Source organism: Typopeltis vanoorti, chromosome 16 (assembly GCF_054136105.1).
Source record: "Typopeltis vanoorti isolate ZY-2024b chromosome 16, IOZ_Tvanoo_1.0, whole genome shotgun sequence".
NCBI classification, from domain to species: domain Eukaryota; kingdom Metazoa; phylum Arthropoda; class Arachnida; order Uropygi; family Thelyphonidae; genus Typopeltis; species Typopeltis vanoorti.
The window spans coordinates 55,857,100-55,877,638 of NC_143564.1; the positions used below are offsets into that span (position 1 = coordinate 55,857,100).

The 20,539-nt window shown below is 35.4% G+C and overlaps 1 protein-coding gene across 1 annotated transcript in view; it reads right to left on the reverse strand.

Annotated features, from left to right (window-relative positions):
• The window catches only part of LOC150098030 (uncharacterized), a 345,561-nt gene that overhangs the window by 239,634 nt on the left and 85,388 nt on the right, over positions 1 to 20,539 (reverse strand). Inside the window, exons 7-8 of the mRNA XM_090406662.1 lie at positions 20,253 to 20,306; positions 20,094 to 20,147 (exon numbers count right to left, since the gene is read on the reverse strand). Of these exons, the coding sequence (XP_090262788.1) occupies positions 20,094 to 20,147; positions 20,253 to 20,306 (108 nt within the window). The remainder of the gene's footprint in view (positions 1 to 20,093; positions 20,148 to 20,252; positions 20,307 to 20,539) is intronic.

Genomic DNA, 20,539 nt, shown 5'->3' on the forward strand with positions numbered 1-20,539 from the left:
ATGACATTTTTGCTATATGGAATGGTTCTTCTGATGAACTTCAACAGTTTCTCACTAAGTTAAACACACTTCATCCAAGGATCCAGTTTACCCAAGAAGTAGAATCAAATAAGCAGTTAGCCTTTTTAGATCTTTTAATTCTTTACCAACCAGATCGTAACCTACAGTTCTCAGTCTATAGAAAGAAGACTCATACAGGCCATTATATCCATGCTGAATCTCATCACCATCCCAGTCAAAAGGCAGGAACTATTAAAACACTGGTTCATCCAGCCCACTCCTTTTGTTCTTCAGACGATCTATTACAGAATGAACTGCAATATATTACTTCTTCCTTTCTATCTAATGGATATAAGAATTCCTTCATCAAAAGAGCTTTATTTCAGTACTTTAGCAAGTACCGAACTGACACGTTGTAACACGTTCACACATGCCGCTAGTCAAAGTGAGAACGAGACCTTGGTTGGAGAAAACATAGTGTGTTTTGCGCAAGCCACATGATGTCAGCTTAATGCGAGTTAGTAGAACACACCATGTTTTCTCCCACCATGAATCAGACAAACTTCGCTGAAATAGATTAGGGATGGATCAAAAGAAGTAGAGGGTCAGATCCGGCTCGCAGGCCAGGGGTTGCCCATATGTGACATAACTAATCCATTCCATAACACCAGTTTTTTTCTCAAATGCCTTTATTTTGTCTTAGGCATCAAGAATGGTTAAAGAATTTTCCTTAAAGGTAGAGATTTAGTTAATTTATTTTCGAAAAAATGTCTGAAAGATAGGATAGTGTTGATAACCATGCTTCGTCAACAAGGAGTGATGGAAAATCGAATTACAATAAAACTTTGTGCCTTAATTGAAATAACCTTGTTAGTACTTTGCCCCTGGAAAGCCAGTGAATTTCAGAATGAAGCAAAAGTATTTATATTCACTGTCCATTTCATCGCAGAGTACTGAAAATAACCTGTTATTTAGCAGTCGAGCCTTAATAAAATTAACTAGCTTTACAGCGTTGTATAGCACAGTTTTAAATTCTGGTGGCATTCCTCTGGAGGCTAATGCTTCCCTCTGTATAAAACAATGTACCCAGTTTATATCCAGAGCTAGTTCCTTGACCTTAGAAACAACCTAGCTATGCCTGCCTGTAAGGGCACGAGCTCTATCTGAACAGAAGCCCATACATTTTTCCCACTGGATCCCTTTGTGTATTATGGAATTATTGGGAGTGTAAAATAGTTCTCCTCCAGTTGTTCGGGATAACAAAGTTCTACAAAACAAAATATCATCATGAATGTTGTTATCATGTGCATATCTTACGTAGCATATTAATTGCGCATCATTTGTAACATCAGTAGTCTCATCTATTTGTAACGCATAATAAGGGCTCTTCTTAACTCTTTCAATTAACTGAGATTCTACGTCACCTGCCATATCATTAATTCTGCGAATGACAGTGTCATTTGAAAGAGGAATCAAATTAACATCTTTTAGTAACTTGTTTCCAAACATATTTTTTACCACATCTTTTATAGCTGTAAGTAGTAAATTTTCCCAACAGAATGAGATTTCCCTATTTTCGCTATACACAAACTTAAGAGCTAGGATGATTTCAGTGCCTTGCTATTAATCGAACCCATGGCCAAACCTACATCTTTCCCATGACTTAATGTCCCTAAGAGTCGCTGAAAAAATTCAATAGGCTTATTTTTCACATCACAATGTTTAGTTCTAAATGTCATTGCAGCTTCTCAGGTTTCAAGCATTCGTTTGACAACACTTCATAACACAAACACATTGAGGTTTCTGTTCACTTTCATCTCCACACCAAGTAAACCCGAATTCATTCCAAACATGAACTGTCATATTTCAAACAGTATTTTATCTTTGAACTGCTTGTTTCTTCTACTTTAATAGTATCAGATTTACTCATCGTTATAACATGTGCATCACAATTAGGATTAACATCAACTGTTTCATTCGCTTTCCTTTTCAAAGTTCTAGTTCTAAGCCACTTTTCCATTATTAAAAAACATTTCCAAAAAATATATAAATACTGGGATTAACTCACGACACACTTGTCCACGTATCACTTAGCACTTCTCAAGATATACTGAGCCCTGGTCAAAAGAGGAAAACCTTTAATAATAAAAATCAATAAATAACAAGCAATTGGTTGAAATGTGGATGACACATGTTTACTTCAAATCTGACAAAACAACTAGGGAAGGTGGATGAAATAAAACCATAGTGTTGTTCATTGTAGCGGCAGAATGATCATGGAATTAACATTTGTTGGTTTTTTTAAATATCCATTTTATTTCAATAATTTCTACTTACTTATATAATTTTAATTTGTTTTGTTTGGATAATTAAAATATACTTATTTATTTATTTAATTTAACTCTGCCTGCAGACAACCTGTCCCATTGTCACAGACCACAGGTTGAGAAACACTGTCATAAATGATATCAAAATCTTAAATGAGATATCTAAGCTTAAATGTCTATATAACATTAAATATGGAATATTTAATTTAATAAATTTCAATTCCAGCAGTAATCATTCAAGTAGAATGATTCAGATTTTTTTTTCGAAAAAATCTTTCATGTTTTTGAAACTTCAGAACTTTGGAACTTCTAATTACTCACACATTTCTTTTCCCCAGTGTAAATTAATTGCCAAGAACAAAGTAAATTACAAGAGAAACTAAATTATAATCTTGTTTTAATCCTTAACTAAGTATAAGCAAACAAAGTTTGCACATGAAGTGTCTTCACAACGAAGAATATGCAAGTAACCTAGTTGACCAAAAAAAAAAAAAACAGGTCCCAGTAATGTTTATTTTTTTTGTACATTTCAGATCATGTCTTAGGATACACCACAAACAACACCAAAAGCATATTAAAGCTTAACTGCAAATTAAAACATTACATTATATTTCTATGTTTAAAATTATTTCTGATATTTCTTGTTCAAGACTTTAAATGAACTGTTTTGTGTGGAGTTCCAAACTAATAGAACCCCCCCCCCCCCAAAATTAAAGTGCTGCATACTAAGTTGGGTAGAACAACTCAAGAAATATGGGAGTCATAAATTTTAATTCAAAATCTCATAATCATCTAAGCGACTCAGGAAAACCAGAAAGTGATACATAAGAAGTTGGTGAAATGGTATGAGAATCTGTGGAATATAGCCCGAAATGATCTGTCAGAAAATTAAAATAAATCAGCTGGGGGGGGAGCAACTGGTTGACAAACTGCTTGCAGAAATTAAGAATAGTCCAATTTTTTTTAGTTTTATTTGATCTCCGCAGAAAATTGTAATTCTAAAAACACATCTTCTGAGCACACAATTACCTCAAAAGCTGCAGAAAGAGCTATAAATATTCAGGAAAATGCACTGTTTGGGTAGCAGTTTCCTCAAGAGGTCTAAATTGGTCCTATTTATTTTCTTTGCAAAGCACAGAAGAATTGTCACCATTACAAAGGAGTAGTATGTGAATGTTCTTGAGATATTTTGGAAAGAACTGAGATCACTTCATCCCTCCCTCCCTCCCTCTGAATGAATTCTGGTTCCAGGATGGTGCTATGCCTCACACATCAGTTATATCTAGAGAATGGTGGTCAAAATTCTTCAGGAGGTGGATAATAAGTCTCAAAACAGAATTTGAGTAGACTGCCCACAGCCCTGATTTCAACTCTACCTACAGAGTTAATTCAAGGATTTTGTCTTTGCTAACATTGTGCAATAAGAGAAATGAACAGAGAAGATGTTAGGTTAAGATGAATTCTCAGAGCTGTGCATGCAAGAGTGTAATGCAAAATTTTACCATAAGGTTCTAAAAAATGAATAAAACTAAATGTAGATCATCTGTAACATATGTTATATAGCTTCAGAAGCAAAAAGTATTTAATAGTAATTTTTAAAAGTTGTAGAAAACTAATCTATATTACATCCAATTTTCATTGAATTTTAATAAAAAAATATCTGACTTTTGAATTTTTATTTTTTGGACCTGTTTTTTTTCTGAGTCAACCTGAAAAGGCTGTTGAATTCACATCATTTTCCTTAGTATCAATTGCCATAATGCAAAGCACACTTCCTTTCTGATATGTGCATATCGCTATTTATTATTGGAAAGGTCACCACCTAGACTGGTTTAAATCTTTTATTGAAGCCTCATTAAACTTTATAATATCAATTAATAATAAACTTTATTAAGCATAATGTTAACTGATTTGAAAATCATTTTTAAAGCATCGAATTAGTTGGGCATATAAAAAGAAGGTGATCCTGATGGGAGACTAATTACAGGAATATAGACTAGAAGGAGGAGATAGTGTATGGGATCAAGGAGAGCGAGTCTGTGGAATTTCTGAAAGATAAGTATCTTAAGCAGCATGTGACTGAAGCAACTAGAGAAGTTAATGTTTTAGCTTTGGTGATAACTTCACAAGATGTAGTTGCTAATGAAGTGTTGACACTGCCGCTAATTGGTGAGAGTAATCATGAGGTACCTGTTTGGGAAGTGATGAAACAAGAAATGGTCACTGCCAAAAATGAATACATGTGGAAGTACAAAGCAAGTGATTATAGGAATCTCTGTAGTCAGTTAGCATTAGTATGTTGGATAGATGAGCTGAGCAGAAAAAGATGTTGACAATGCATGGAAACTCACAAGGCAGTATCTGACAAAAGCAATGTATGACTGCATACCAAGGATTAAGCGAGTAAATAGAGGAGGAATGAAATGGATGAACCATAAAATTAAGCAAGCTGTGCTGGAAAAGAAAATGTTATAGAGGAGGTAAAAGGCAGTGGGTGATGATCGGACCCATGAAGAGTATAAAGTGCAGGCTAGAAAGGTGACGAGTATGATAAAGAAAGAAAAGGTGCAGTGTGAGAGGAGATTGGCTGGTCAGGCTTGAGGTCAGGATTGGCTTGAGTTGGCCAAGGTTAACTCAAGGGAATTTTTCCACTACATGGCAAGCAAGAGGAAGAATAATTATAGTAGATTAACACTGGTAGAGAGTCATGGCAGCAGACTAACAGCTGCAAAGGATGTAGTGGAATTACTGAACAAGCACTTTATCAGCATATATCATACGTAAATGATGCGGTGGAATACATAGAAGAGAGAGACAAGTATTAGGAGAATTGGAAGTGAAAGAAACAGAGGTGTATCAGATGTTGGTTGGGTTAGATGTGAATAAGGCTGTGTGAATGGATGACATATCACCACGTATTCTTAAGGAATGTGCACCAAAGTTGGCTATGCCCCTGACCTGGTTATTTAATGAAAGTCTTGCAGTGGGTACGGTTCCTAAGGAGTGGAAAGAAGGCAAAATAGTACCACTCCACAAGCATGATTCTAAGACAGGTCTCCATCTAGGCCAGTCTGTATAACTGTAGTTGTAGTCAAGGTGTTGGAGAGATTGGTAAGGAATAGAATACAGAATTGGGTTGATGGACATAACATTCTTTATGATGGTCAGCATGGATTTGTCAAGGGTAGGTCCTATTTTAGTCATTTATTTGAATTTTATGATAAGGTGACAAGTATGTTAGGTAAGGAAGAATCATATACAGTGATATTCTTAGACTTTGCAAAAGCATTCGATAGATTACCACATAAGTTGGTGTACAAGCTGCAGAGGATGGGAATAGATAGCATATTGGTTAGATGGATCAAACAAGGAGGATTACCAGTAGCTTGCCCCAGGGTTCTGTTATTAAGCCCCTGCTGTTTAACTTGTTTGTAAACTTGTTTGTCAAGAGGGCTCCAGTTTCAGATAAGTTTTTTGAAATAATTAATAGTATACAAGTGTGTGTTCATGAGTAAGAGTTGCTATAAAAGTTGTGTGCTTGCAGTCTTATTGGTGTGTGGGATTTTTTGCATAGGTTTATTTATGAATTCTTTGAAATTAGAACTTAGCATACTAACCAGGAAAGGCAAGATGGCAGCAGCTTTGTCCATGGAAGAATTCGATTTTGATTTCAGTTGTTTCGTGAAATGTGAGGTATGCTATATGTACTCGTTTGATTATATAGACAAATTGTGAATATTTAAGGGATGGAAGGAGGGAGTGTGCAAAGTGCGAGCTGAATGTGATAAGTGCTAATATGTTGATGACTGAAGGTGTTAGTAGTGAGAGTGCCATGAGGATGAGTGTTCGTCTGATGGAAATGGACGGTGTAAAAGAGCAGAGAAAAAGTGTTAAAAATGTTTTGAAAAAAGAGAACAAGCAATGGTAAAAAAGACAAAAGTGATGTGAAGGTAGTGAAAGTAGGAAAACAAGGTGCAGTTGAATATAAGGTGACAAGGGGCATCGACTGTGAACAAGCATGTATGACGCAAGGTTCGAAAGTTCAAAAATTCGAAAGAATGAATGAGAGAGAAAGTGTGATGTAAGGTTCAAAAGTTGCGTTGGGTAAGATGAGACAAGAGATAAAATGGATAGTTACAAATAATTTGACTGCAAACAAAGAACATGTCACATTGGATATCAGGAGCTTGTTGAGATGGATAAAAGAGAATAGTGTGGTAGGAAAGGCGGTAAGCATGTTGACCAGGTATGACAGAGGTGAGATGAGGCAGCGAGCAAAGATTATGAATGATATGTTAGAGGAAATGTGTGAGGAGAAAGGAGTTCAGTTTATTAATGTGTGGAATGAATTTGAAGGACAAAGTGAACTGTATAGAAACGATGGACTGCATTTGAGTGGTTTTGGTGTGAGTAGCTTTGGAAAGACTGCTGCTGCTGGAAGGTACAGAAATGAGTGTGGAGAATGAATCTGATCAAGTGGTAAGTGATGTGGAAGAATGGGAGAGTAACACAGGAGAGATTGAAGAGGTGGTTCTGTATGAAGAAGTGAGCAGCAAGAGTATAGAGAATGAGAACAGGTGTGCAAGACAGACAGGGAAACGGAGAGGCTCAGGGTGGACAGAGGAACACAGCATTAGAAAGGTAGATGCTCCAAGAGGATGTGAATGCATGTGTAAACAGAAAGGGGATGACCTGGGATCAAGGGAAAACAAGCGGATCTGAAGAAGATTCAAAGATGAATAAGGAGAAAAAGAAATGGCTTGAGTTAAGCATGGAGAAGTCGCATCAAATAAGTGGTGTCAGTGGAACGAGTTATAGATTAAGGAATAAGCTGCTGTGTTTTTATACAAATGCTAGATGTGTAAGAAACAAGGTAAATGAAATAGTTACAGTAATTGAGTCTGTTCACCCAAAAATCGTTGGAATAAGTGAGACATGGTTGGATGAGGATGACATCCTGACAGAAATAGAGATGGAAGGATATGACATGTTTCGTGAGGATAGAGAGGGTAAAAAGGGAGGGGAAGAGTGCTATTGATGATAGAGAAAGAATTAAGTCCATACAAAGTAGAGATACAAGAAGGAAATAGTGCCAGTGGTTTTGAGGCAGTATCGTGTGAGATAGAGGTGAATAGAATGAAATACTTAATTGGATGTTGTCACAGACCTGGTAATGTGGATGGTAGTGACCATGAAATTTATAATCAAATTAGTCAAGCAAATAAGAAAAATAAGAATAGTCCCACTGTAGCCCATGCATGTCATACAAGGTGACTAAAATGAGTACTCAGTGCCTGGGGGGTATGGCTGGGTCACCCTGTCTCCAGGGGTCATAAATACAGAGGTCTGGTCTTCCAAGTTTCGGGTTGGGCGTAGGGCTGACAACCTCACCCTGGAAAAAACTACTTATTACGAAATCTAAAGAAATAGCTGCTGGATGGACTAAATGGCGACAAAATGGCAAATGTATTAAGGATTTGAAAATTGGATCATGGAACATACTTTCTCTTTACCAATCTGGAGCTTTAAAAATGCTGCTGGAGCAATGGGATAAATACAGGATCTTGTTACAGTTATACAAGAAATGAGATGGTCAGGAGAGGGGATTATGGAAAACAAAAATCATATTATTTTTTATAGCTGCCAAAAAAAAAAAAAGATCACATGTTTTGAACAGGTTTCATTGTAAACAAGAGGATAAAACATCTTATAATGGACTTCAAAGCAAACTCACCTCAAATGTGTAGGTTACAGATTAAATGACAGTTTTTTATCTGTGTACATGCTCCAACTGAAGAAAAGAATGATGCTGAAAAAGAGTTGTTTTATGATGAATTAGATAAAATTCTATGGGGAATATCCAAAGAGGGATGTAAAAATTATTATAGGTGATTTAAATGCCAAAATAGGCAAAGAGGATATACACAGGCCAACCATTGGGAAATATAGTTTACATAATGAGACTAATGATAATGGGACTAGATTGATCAACTTTGTATCTTCAAGAAATATAGTTATTGGTAGTACAATGTTTAATCATAAAGGTATTCATAAAATGATCTGGAAGTCTCCTGACGGAGACACCTTTAACCGAATTGATCATCTTTTAATAGATGCAAGACACCTATTCAATTTGGTGGATGTCAGAACCTACAGAGGAGCAAACATTGATTCCGATCATTATTTGATTATATCAAAGATTAGAAGCAGAATCTCTAATGCAAGGAAGATATATGGGTCCCATGCTAGAAACTTTATTAAGTAAAGATTGAAGGGATTAGAAGTTAAAGCCAAATATGGTGAGAGAATCAGTGAAAACTTGTCTGGTTTAACTATTGGTGAGAGTGTTAATTAAGCTTGGGATGTTCTTAGGGATGTTATAGTGACAACAGCAGACATAGTATTAGGAAAGTCAGTAGAGTTAAGTGTAACCATTGTTTGATGCAGAATGTGAACATGTGACTGTATTAAAAAATGAGGCATATAAACAAATGCGGCAAGGGAACCACACTTTACAAGTGTGGTTCCTGTGGAGGAATATCGTTTGGCAAGAAAAGAAGAAAAAATAATGCATAGAATAGAAAGAAGAAATACTATCAGGATGAATTTAAGGAGTTAGAAAATCTCAGAAGTATGAATGAAAGTAGATCTTTCTATCAAAAGTTAAATAGTAGTTAGAAAGATTTCCAGTCAGTAACAATGTTATGTAGCGATAAGGAGGGTATAATTTTGAGTGGGAATGAAACGATACTAAGAAGATGGGCAAAGCATTTCGATGAACTATTGAATTCAAATATATCTGGTCAATTAGATGATATGGAAGAGAGCCAAAATCTAGATGTTTAACAAGTACCAACAGATGCAAAAGTGGAGGCAGCTATTAAAAAACTTAAGACCAATAAGTTTTAAGGACAATATGTAACAGACAGAACAAGAGGGTTGAGGGTTTTGGATTTGATCATCTCATCAGAGGATGTAATTATAAATGAGGTGTCAAATCATCCTGCAGTTGGTGAGAGTGAACATAAAGTAATTACCTGGGTGGTTGCCAGCAGTATCAGGACCTCTGTGATAAAAGAGTATATGTGGAACTACAAGGCTGCTGATTATGAAGTGCTCAGGAAACAGCTTGCAGGTGTAGTATGGAATGAGGAGTTAGCTAGTTAAATGTATTCCAAGGGAAAGAAGGTTAAATAAGGTAGGTGTGAAATGGATGAATGAAGAGATTAAACATGCGATACAGACAAAATAAGGCATTATGGAGGCAGCATAAGAGAAGTGGAAATAAGCAATTCAATTAGGACTATAAAGACCAGGCAAGGAAGGTGGCTAGGTTGGTAAGGGTAGCAAAAGTCAAGTATAAGCAGCAGTTAGCTAATGAAGCCAAAAATAATGCTAGAGAGTTCTTTCGATATGTAGCCAGCAAAAAGGGGGAAAAAAAAAACTGAAAGATGACACTGATTGGAGAAAATGGTATAAGGACAACTACTGTGGAAGATATAGTGGAGATACTTGATTAGTTCATGAAGGTCTTTCATTCTTGTAAGTGTGACATCATGGAGAGATAGAGAGCAGTTGATGATGGGGAGGAGAGACTGAATGTAAGTGAGCTAGAGGTGTATGGGGAATTGAATAAAAACTTGATGTTAATAAGGCTGTGGGATTTGATAATATATCACCATGTATTCTGAAGGAATGTGCCAGGGAGTTGACGCCAGCCTTGACATATTTTTTAATATCAGTCTTACACTGGGTCAAGTTCTAAAGGAGTGGAAGGAGTACAAGATTGTGGCACTTCATAAGGGAGATGATAGAACTCAGGCATCAAATTATAGGCCTATCTGTGTGTGTCAGGTGTTGTGGTTAAGTTGTTGGAGAAGCTGGTGAGAACCAGGATCCCGAAGTGGGTTGACAACAATGGTATTATCTTTGATGAACAGCATGGATTAGCTAAAGGGAGATCATGTTTTAGTAATCTACTTACTTATTATAATAAGGTGACTGCTTCCTTCGATATAGGAGAGGGATACACAGTAGTATACTTAGATTTTGCAAAAGTTTTGATAGATTTTTTACTTAAGTATAAAGAGCTAATAAGCTTCATTTCGGCAATGAAAACATTACTAAAATTAAGGGGATACTAAATCCCACATAGTTTTAAAACCGAATAAGACTCACCTTTGCAACGAGTTGCCCATGAATGTACTACGTACTAGGATCACTTGCATTGGCTAACGCTAGTGTTCGCCAATACTTTATAGTTTTCTATATTCAGCAAGAAACTCTCTGATTCCAATCTTTGAGTTTCTTATTCGGTTTTAAAACTATGTGGGATTTAGTATCCCCTTAATTTTAGTAATGTTTTGATAGATTACTGCATGATAGGTTGATAGTGAAACTAGATTAGTTTCATTATCAACTAGATTAGATTAGATTAGTGCATTGGATAGAAACTGGCTATCTGATAGGTATCAGCAAGTTGCGTATGGGGGGGAGCAATATCCAGGAAGAGAAAGTCACTAGTGGTGTGCTTCAGGGGTCTGTTTTAGGGATATTGCTGTTTAACTTGTATGTTAATGATATTGACAAAGATTTGGATGGGGATATTCAGTTGTTTGCAGATGATGCAAAGTTGGGATGAACTATGAAGAGTAAAGAAGATATTGTGGCCATACAAGAAGACTTGAATAAACTGAGTGAATTGGCACAGAAATGGGAATGCAAGTTCAACGTTGCAAAATGTAAGGTTTTTAAAATTTGGAAAACAAAGATAGGATGTACAATTTATGCTTGGTGGGATATATTATTGGAGGTGGAGGAAATAAGGGATCTTGAAGTGATGGTGGATAAGGATCTGAAATTTAGGGGACACATTGCCAAAACTGTGAGGACAACACAAAGAATTCTGGGAATGATATGGAGGACAATGACATATACAAGCAAGGAGATTCTTCTTCCATTGTACAAGACTTTGGTTAGTCCTCACATGGACTGCTGTTCCCAGATTTGGTCACCTGGTTTTCAAAAGGACAAAGAGATGTTGGAAAGGGTCCAGAGGCGACTGACTAAGGTAGTTTCTGATCTCTGGAATGTCAAATATGAGAAACGGTTGAGAAGATGCAATATGCAGTCTAGTGGATAGGAGGAGGAGGGGGTGATATGATAGAGACCTACAAGTTGGTAAGGGGTTGTTATATGATCAATGTTGGAGAGGTTTTACAGAAAACGGTCAAAGATCAGGGGAGAACCAGAGGTCATCCCCGGAAGCTGTATAAGGAGGATGTGAGCAGGGGGATGAGAAGCAGGCTTTTTGCAGAGAATTTGAGTGTGTTTAAGGTGCTGTATGATGAACTGTGTGTATGACAAAAGGACCTCCTAGATGAGTCTTTGACTCCATCTGGTCTTAATGGGTAATAACAATAAACAATATATTTTGTGGACACTGACTGGGGATCTTCAGTTATTTGCTGATGATGCAAAGTTAGGAAAAATTATAAGTAGCACTGCTGATGTTAATTCTCTTCAAGAAGATTTGAATAGACTTTTTACTTGGACAAAAGAGTGGAGTTGTAGTTTTAATAGCAATAAGTGTGCAAGGTGTTGCATTGTGGAGTGCAGAAATATATGGCTGTGTAATATATTGATGTTACCATACTACAGGAAGTGGATAAGATTAGAGATCTGGGAGTGATGATTGACAGTAGACTGAAGTTTAGAGGGCATATTGCTGGCATTGCAAAGACTGCACATTGTAGTGCTGCTATGATAAGAAGTACTCTAGCATGTAAGAATAAGAAAGTGGTTGTGCCACTGCATAAGGCACTGGTCAGATCACATTTGGACTATTGTGCTAAGATCTTGTCACCTGACTTTCAATATGATGGCAAGACATTGGAGATGGTCCAGAGATGAGTGACTAAGACAATATTGGGACTTTGGAATGCTGGCTATAGAGAACAGTTGAAGAAATGTGGATTGCAGAGTTTGGTGGATAGAAGGAAGAGAGGTGATATGATAGAGACATTTAAGTTAGTGAGAGGATTTTATCAGATTAATCCAGAGGGGATTATAAAACAAGTACAGAGAGGAGAAAAACTAGAGATCATTCCTGAAAGTGTAAAAGTGTGGTGAGGAGGGGTGTTAGGAGCAGATTTTTTACATGGAGAATTGTCAGTGAATGGAATACATGACAAGAATGTGTTGTAAACTCAACAAGTGTTAAGGATTTTAAGATTCTATATGATAAATATGTTGTCAGTTGAATGAACCTCCCACAGTGAGTCTGCCGACTCTATGGAGAGTGTAATAATAATAATCTTCCATTTACATATCAGGCTGAATGTCCTACCATGGTCAAGTAAACTGGTTTTCCTTAACCTAATTTTACTTTGATAGGAACTTCCTACGTCTAGACCCACTGATGAGACCTCAATAAACATGTCCGGACAATTCATTGCGGAGACTATTCATTGCGAGGAAAATTCATCATAGAGACTATTCATCACAGGAAAATTAATCGTGGGGGGAAATTAATTGCAAGAAAATTCATCACAGATATATGTGAAAAAAATTTCCCATATAAGAAATATTTTTAAAAATATATATTTCTTTTAAAAAATATTTTTAAAAATTAAGAAATATTTTGAAGAATTAAGAAATATTTTAAACCTAATTTTACTTTGATAGGAACTTCCTGCGTCTAGACCCACTGATGAGACCTCAATAAACATGTACCGACAATTCATCGCGGAGACTATTCATCGCAGAGACTATTCATTACGAGGAAAATTCATCATAGAGACTATTCATTGCGGAAAAATTAATCGTGGGGGAAAATTAACTGCAGGAAAATTCATCGCAGATATATGAGAAAAAAATTTCCCATATAAGAAATATTTTTAAAAATATATATTTCTTTTAAAAAATATTTTTAAAAAATTAAGAAATATTTTAAAGAATTAAGAAATATTTTTTAAACATTTAAGAAATATTTCATGTATTATTTAATATTTTTATTATATTTAGCTTTTTAAAAATTTTTATTCCATATAAAGTTATTCATCATGGATATATATGAAAAAAAAGAAATATTTCCCATATAAGAAATATTTTAAAAAATATTTTTTTAAAAATTTAATACATATTTGAAAAAAATTTAAGAAACAGCCAGTCTAGTTGGCCGAATGGATAGTGCATCTGCTCTCCAGATAAAAGTCTGCGGGTTCGAATCCCACCATGCACATGGATATTTGTGATTGCCATTGGAAATACGAGTGATGGTCATCAAGGGAAGGCACCTGCTCTACAACTCTGTCTTCAACATTCTGTCACCAACGCCAATACCGCTGACCACCACTCATATTTCCAATGACAATCACAAATACCCGTGTGCATGGTGGGATTCGAACCCACAGACTTTTAGCTGGAGAGCAGATGCACTATCCACTCAGCCAACCAGACTGGCTGTTTCTTGATGAATACTTGGACTCCCTGGAGGTGTCAAATAATAATAATAATATTTTGATTATACGAGGGTGTTCTGAAACCTTCTCGGCCTCGACCATAGATGACAATACTATCAGCAAGATTATTTTTTCTTAAGTTGATACATCTGTCATAAGCATCCATGTGAAATTGCAAGTCATTCTATCAAGTAGTTTGATTTATACAGCTGTCTGATGCAAAAGTGTTGTCTGCATCCCTTGAAATGAATAAAATTGAGTATCGTGCAGTTATAAAATTCTTTGCAAAAGAAGGTTTAACACCAAAATAAATTCATTCAAAGTTCATAAAAATTTATGGGAACTCTTCTACTTCGTTTCGACAATTAAGAAATGGGCTGCCAAGTTTAAATGTGGCTGTACCAGTCTTTAAGATGATCCATGTGAAGGATGTCCAAAAAGTGTGACAACACCAGAAATCACTGATCAAGTGCATGACATGGTATTGGATGAATGGCGAGTCAAAGTGCATGAAATTGCTGAGACTATAGGCATTTCAAAAGAACGTGTAGGATATATTTTGCATGAAGAATTGCAAATGAAAAAGCTCTGCGCAAGATGGGTGCCGTGCTTGCTCACAGCAGATCAAAAATGCACTCGCATGAAAATCTCTGAACAGTGTTTGGAGCATTTTAACTAGAATAAAACTGATTTTGTGCATCAATTTATTACTATGGATGAGACTTGGATTCACCATTACACACCAGAATCCAAACAGCAATTAAAACAGTGGACAGAATCGGTGTTTTGGGATGCTAAAGGTAATTTGTTTATTAATTATCATGAAAAGGATAAAGCAATAACCGGGGCATATTACTCCGATCTTTTAACCAGATTAGATGAAAAAATTTGTGAGAAAAGACCCAGTTTGAGAAAAAATATTTTTAAAAAATTAAGAAATATTTTGAAGAATTAAGAAATATTTTAAAGAATTAAGAAATATTTTTTAAAAATTTAAGAAATATTTTATGTATTATTTAATATTTTTATTATATTTAACTTTTTAAAAATTTTTATTCCACATAAAGTTATTCATCGTGGATATATATTGAAAAAAAAGAAATATTTCCCATATAAGAAATATTTTTAAAAATATTTTTTAAAAAAATTTTAAAAATTTAAGAAATATTTTTTAAAAAATTTAATACATATTTTAAAAAATGTAAGAAACAGCCGGTCTGGTTGGCCGAGTGGATAGTGCATCTGCTCTCCAGCTAAGTCTGAGCGTTTGAATCCCACCATGCACATGGATATTTGTGATTGTCATTGGAAATACGAGTGGTGGTCAGCGGTAGTGGCGTTGGTGTAGTTGCAGTCAGTTGGTGACTGAATGTTGAAGACAGAGTGGTAGAGCACGTGCCTTCCCTTGATGTCCTGATGAAAGATCATTGTCCTGATCTTTCATCAGGACAATGCACTTGCCCACAAAGGTGTTTTGGCAATGGGAAAATTAAGGGATCTGCACTATGAATTGTTGGAACATCCACCCTATTCCCCCAGATTTGGCTTCCTCTGACTTTTATCTCTTCCCAAAACTACAACTCTTCCTCGCTGGTAAGTGTTTTTCTTCGAATCAAGAGGTGATTGCAACTGTAGAGGGATATTTTGCAGATCTTACTGAGAACCACTGCAAGGATGGGTTAATGGCTGGAGCATCGCTTGAATAAATGTATTAGTCTTAAGGGAGATTATGTTGAAAAAGAAAAATAATTTTGAAATTATAAATTCGTTTTTTCATTGTAGGCCGATTACTTTTCAGACCACCCTCATATATATATCACATCTCAATGGGTGTCTAATTGCTCAGAAATATAACGAACAGTTCGCAGAATAAATATTCTTAAATATGATGACCTTTCTCCCCATATCTATTCCAGTTTTGTAAATATTAATATTCCATCAGCAGAACCTGCAGTGATTAAGTAATAAAAAATATTTAAAACTTTTTAAAACAAAACAGAAATTAGGAAACTCACCGATCAATAATATATTACTTTCATTGTAAAAGAATAAAAATATTATGAAAATCTAATTAAAATCTAAACAAATAATACATCATCATCATCATCAAATTCCTGCCATGTACCCTCAAGGGGTGTACAGGATATGATAGTACTACATGAAAAGAAATTACATCATTATTAATTTCCTATCTACAATTTTCCTCCAAATCAGTCTGTTACTTGTCAACACTCCAACATTATCAGATCTTATATTTCTATCGTCTAAAGCACTTTGTACTGTATCAATCCACCTATATCTTGGTCTTCCTCTGGGTCATTTTGCTGCCAACCTGGCAGAGAACACTTGTTTTGCTAATCTTTCCTTGCCCATTCTGTTTAAGTGACCATACCACCTGACATTAGCTCTACTAACGCATTCCTGGATGCTGACAATGTCAAGTTCTTTCCTAATATCCTCGTTTTTAATATGATACTGCCATTGATGTCATCTGTTCACGCCTATAATCTTTCTCAGGACTCTCATATATATGGTCTCTAGTCATTGGTCAAGAGTTTTACTTCTGACCCAGCTCTCAGATCCACAAGTTACAACTGGTTTGAACACTGTCTTGTATACAGCTAATTTAGTGTTCCGACTAATTTCTCTCCTATTCCATATGAATTTATTCAATTGACTTCCTACCATACCAGCTTTGCTGATTCTGTTGTCTATTTCTATATTTAATTTACCATCTTCACTAAAAATCGTGCCTAAATAGCTGAAATGTTTTACTTGTTCCACAGGTTCTCCATTCACAACACAGTTGACATTTTCAATGATTCTGCCTATTTTCATTGTCTTTGTCTTTTTATTGCTGACCTTCATACCATATCTATTACAACAGCTATTCAATTTAGTCAGAGAATATTGCAGACTTGTAGCAGATTTATTTAGAAGTATAACATCATCCGCATAAAGCAAAGAGCTGACATTAACATCTCCAATTTTGACATCATGTTTAATACCACTTTCCTTCATAATGTGATCCATATAGATAATGAATAACAGAGGGGATAATGTACATCCTTGTCTCACACCAGATTTAACATTAAACCATCTTCCTGTACTTCCTTCAATTCTAACTGCTGACTTACAACTCAAATAAAGACTAAGTATTGCTTGATATAATGCCCCATTGTCACCATATAACTGCAGCGTATTGAACAGCTTCTCTCTTGGCACCTTGTCATATGCCTTTTCCAAATCGACAAAACTTAAATACAGATCTTTTTTATATTCCCATGCTTTCTTGACTATTTGTCGTAAAGTGAAGATCTGATCCTGACAGCCTCTATTTGGCCTGAATCCAGCTTGTTCTTCACCAAGCTTTTCTTCCACAATTCTTCTCAATCGTTTCTCAAGTATACTTGCATAGATCTTGCCAGGAACACTCAGTAGGGAAATACCTCTGTAATTCTCACATGCAGTTTTATTTCCCTTTTTATATATGGGTACCATGGGAGCTCTACTCCAATCATCGGGACTTCGTCCCTCTGTCCAGGCTTTCTGAACCATGCAGTGCAGCCACTGTAAGACTCTTATACCACCATACTTCAGCATTTCTGGTCGAATATCATCTATGTCATATAATCATTTTGATGGATTTTTCTACTTCAAGTATGGATATGTATTCCTGACTGCATGCCTGGTCAGTGTTTTTTACCACTGTGCTGTCATCACTGCTTGTTTCATTTAGCAGTTTTTCAAAGTAATTACTCCATACTTCAAGGATATCTTTTTCTCCTGTTTTCATGTCACCTTTATCATCTCTAATTCTTTTTATAGCACTCTTTCCTCCATTCTTAAGCTTCTTCAACAACCTCCAGAATATTTTGCCACCTTCTTGATATTTATTTTCTATATTCTTGCCAAAGTCCTCCCATGACTTTTGTTTAGCTAATTTTACACAGTGTTTAGCATTCTTGCATTTGTCTCTATATTCTCTAAGAGCACAAGCTGACTTATTTGAGAGGAACTTTTGGTATGCTTTCTTCTTTTCCTTCACTGCCTCTTTAAATTCCTGTGTCCAGCAGGGAGTTCTGATTTTTTTATCCTTACAGACAATCTCACCACATGCCTCTCTGGCAGAATCAATCAATGTTTTCTTCAGAGTTTGCCACTGAATCTCCAAGGTTTGATTCCTGTTCTCAAACTCTTTCATTTTTTCTTCAATAATCTTTGTGTATTTTTAGTCTACAGCTCACATCTGAGAGCTGCTCAACTTTGATTCGCTTTAAAACTTTCTTACATGTTATTCTTTTCAATATGAAATTTAATTTTATCCTGCTCAAGACTAAATAGTGATCACTTCCAATTTCAAATCCTCTGTACACTCTGGTGTCCTGCACCAGGGAGAAAACATCACTATCAACAATAACATAGTCAATGAGACTTTTCTTATTCCTAGCCTCTTCTCTCCATGTGAATTTGTGCACATTTTTATGTTGGAACATGGTGTTAGTAATAACCAGTCCATGTCCTCAGCAGAAATCCAACAGATATTTGCCATTATTATTAGCTTTGCTCTTTTCTCCAAATTTTCTCAAAATATTTTTGTATGTCTCACAATCATTTCCTACTCCGCTATTTAGATCCCCAACAAGGACCAACTTTTCATTTTTTATTGTGTCAGTTGCTTTTTCTAAAGCCTCAAAAAATTCCTCCACTTCTACCTTAGTAGAACCTTCTGTGGGTCCATAGGCACAAATAAGTCTCATTGTCCAGTTCCCCATTCTCATATTTGCCCACATTACTCTACTTGAGACTGACTGCCATTCAAGAAGATTATCCTCGTATTTTGTGTTGAATACTATGGCTACTCCTTCTTTTCCTTGATTGTCATTGCCTGAATATAACATTTTGTATTTATTACTCAGAAAGATCTCACCAGTTTTGGTCTTTTTTGTTTCAGTCACCCCTATTATGTCGATCTGGTACTTATCTAATTCTTCAGCTAGCTCCATTTCTTTGCCATTCAGGCTTCTTACGTTGATAGTACCGATCTTTAACTCTGGTGATGTTGAGTTGGGGTTTATTTTCAGATTTCAAATAATACATAAATACATAAAAAAAACTATATTTGGTGAAAATTATCTTGCACTGAATTTACTTTTCATATATCAATGCAATATCATTTCAATTTTCTAGTAAATAATGCTTTCAGTGAATTTTTTCCTCAATGAATTTTCTTAGTGATAAGTTTTCCTCTTGATGAATTTTTCCCTACAATAAATTTTCCTGTCGATGAATTTTCCCTGTGATAAATTGTCGTCTCGATGAATTGCCCTCTCGATGAATTGCTCTCTCGATGAATTTTCCCTGTGATAAATTAAATTTTCCCCACAATGAATTGTCCACACCGTGATGACGTGAACTGTCAATAAAGATATAAACTGGTCTAGGTAGCGACCCTGCTGGTAATGCACAGCAACATTTGTTGTGGGATAGATCAGTTATTTAACTTATTGTTAATATATTTCATGATTGACTGGTCTGGTCGTGGGATCTTCAGTTGTTTCCTGATGATATAAAGTTGTGTAAAGGTGTAGTGAAGATGGGTGCAAGGAGTAGATTTTTTTAAAATGGAGAACTGTGGGTGAATAGAACTCATTACTAGAATGCATTATTGAATGCTGGGAGTGTTAAGGAGTTTAAAGTTCAATATATAAATATGTTATTAGATAAGTGTACCTCCCATGATGAGTTTGCTAACTTTATAGAGGTTGATGTAATAATAATAACCAACACATCTGGAAGGAAGAGTGCTGTGCATTATTGGATGCTAAGTCACTTGATATGAAGTCAACAACCTTTATACACAAGTAGCCTAGTCGTGAAGATACTTCATGGCAAATTGTTTGCTTATGCTTCGGTAACAGATCAAAACAAGAATATGATGTCTTGTCTATTACAATTTATTCTGTGACTAAGCAAAAAAAAATGTCTACAAAAAGAAAGTAAATTTTTATTAATAATCGTTACCACACACTCACATAATACAATTTAAATAAACTAACTTTCCTTAACCTAATTTTATCTTGAGAGGTTAGTTTTACATCAATCCTAAGAGGTAAAGCACAATAAATTACCAATTAAAAATAATCAAAATTAAAATTATTTTTTAAACAGATAAGATTATAAAAACAAGATTATGAAAGTAAAAATCCAGAATAAACATATTTGAGGAAAGGTGTTATTTCAGTTATATAAAGAAACAGAAGAAAGTTGAGAAAGGAAGGAATGAACTGACTTAGGAACTCACTCTTCTTCCTGAATGTCCTGGCACTCCCATAATACCACGAATTCCCCTTGGTCCCTAAAAAATACAACTCATTCTTAAACAAATTTTAATTATAAATAATAATGATGATGATAATATCTGCAAAAGAGTAAAACATACTTATCAGTTATGAACACTTACTTCTTCTCCGGGTTCTCCCGGTTCTCCTTTATGTCCCAGTAGACCAGGTGGACCCTAAAAATGAAAATGCTTTTAGATATATATTTACATAATAAAGAATTTAATGCATCTGAACACTTTTTCATGCAATTCCTCCCTTCCATGAAAGGCTGGAAACCAACAGCACATAGATAAGCCAAGAATTACTTATGGTGGTATAGCTTATATGTTTGAAGTAGATGAACTGGAGGTACTCAGTATATTGAAAAACATCAAAGTGAATACAGCACTGGACATGGATGGTATGT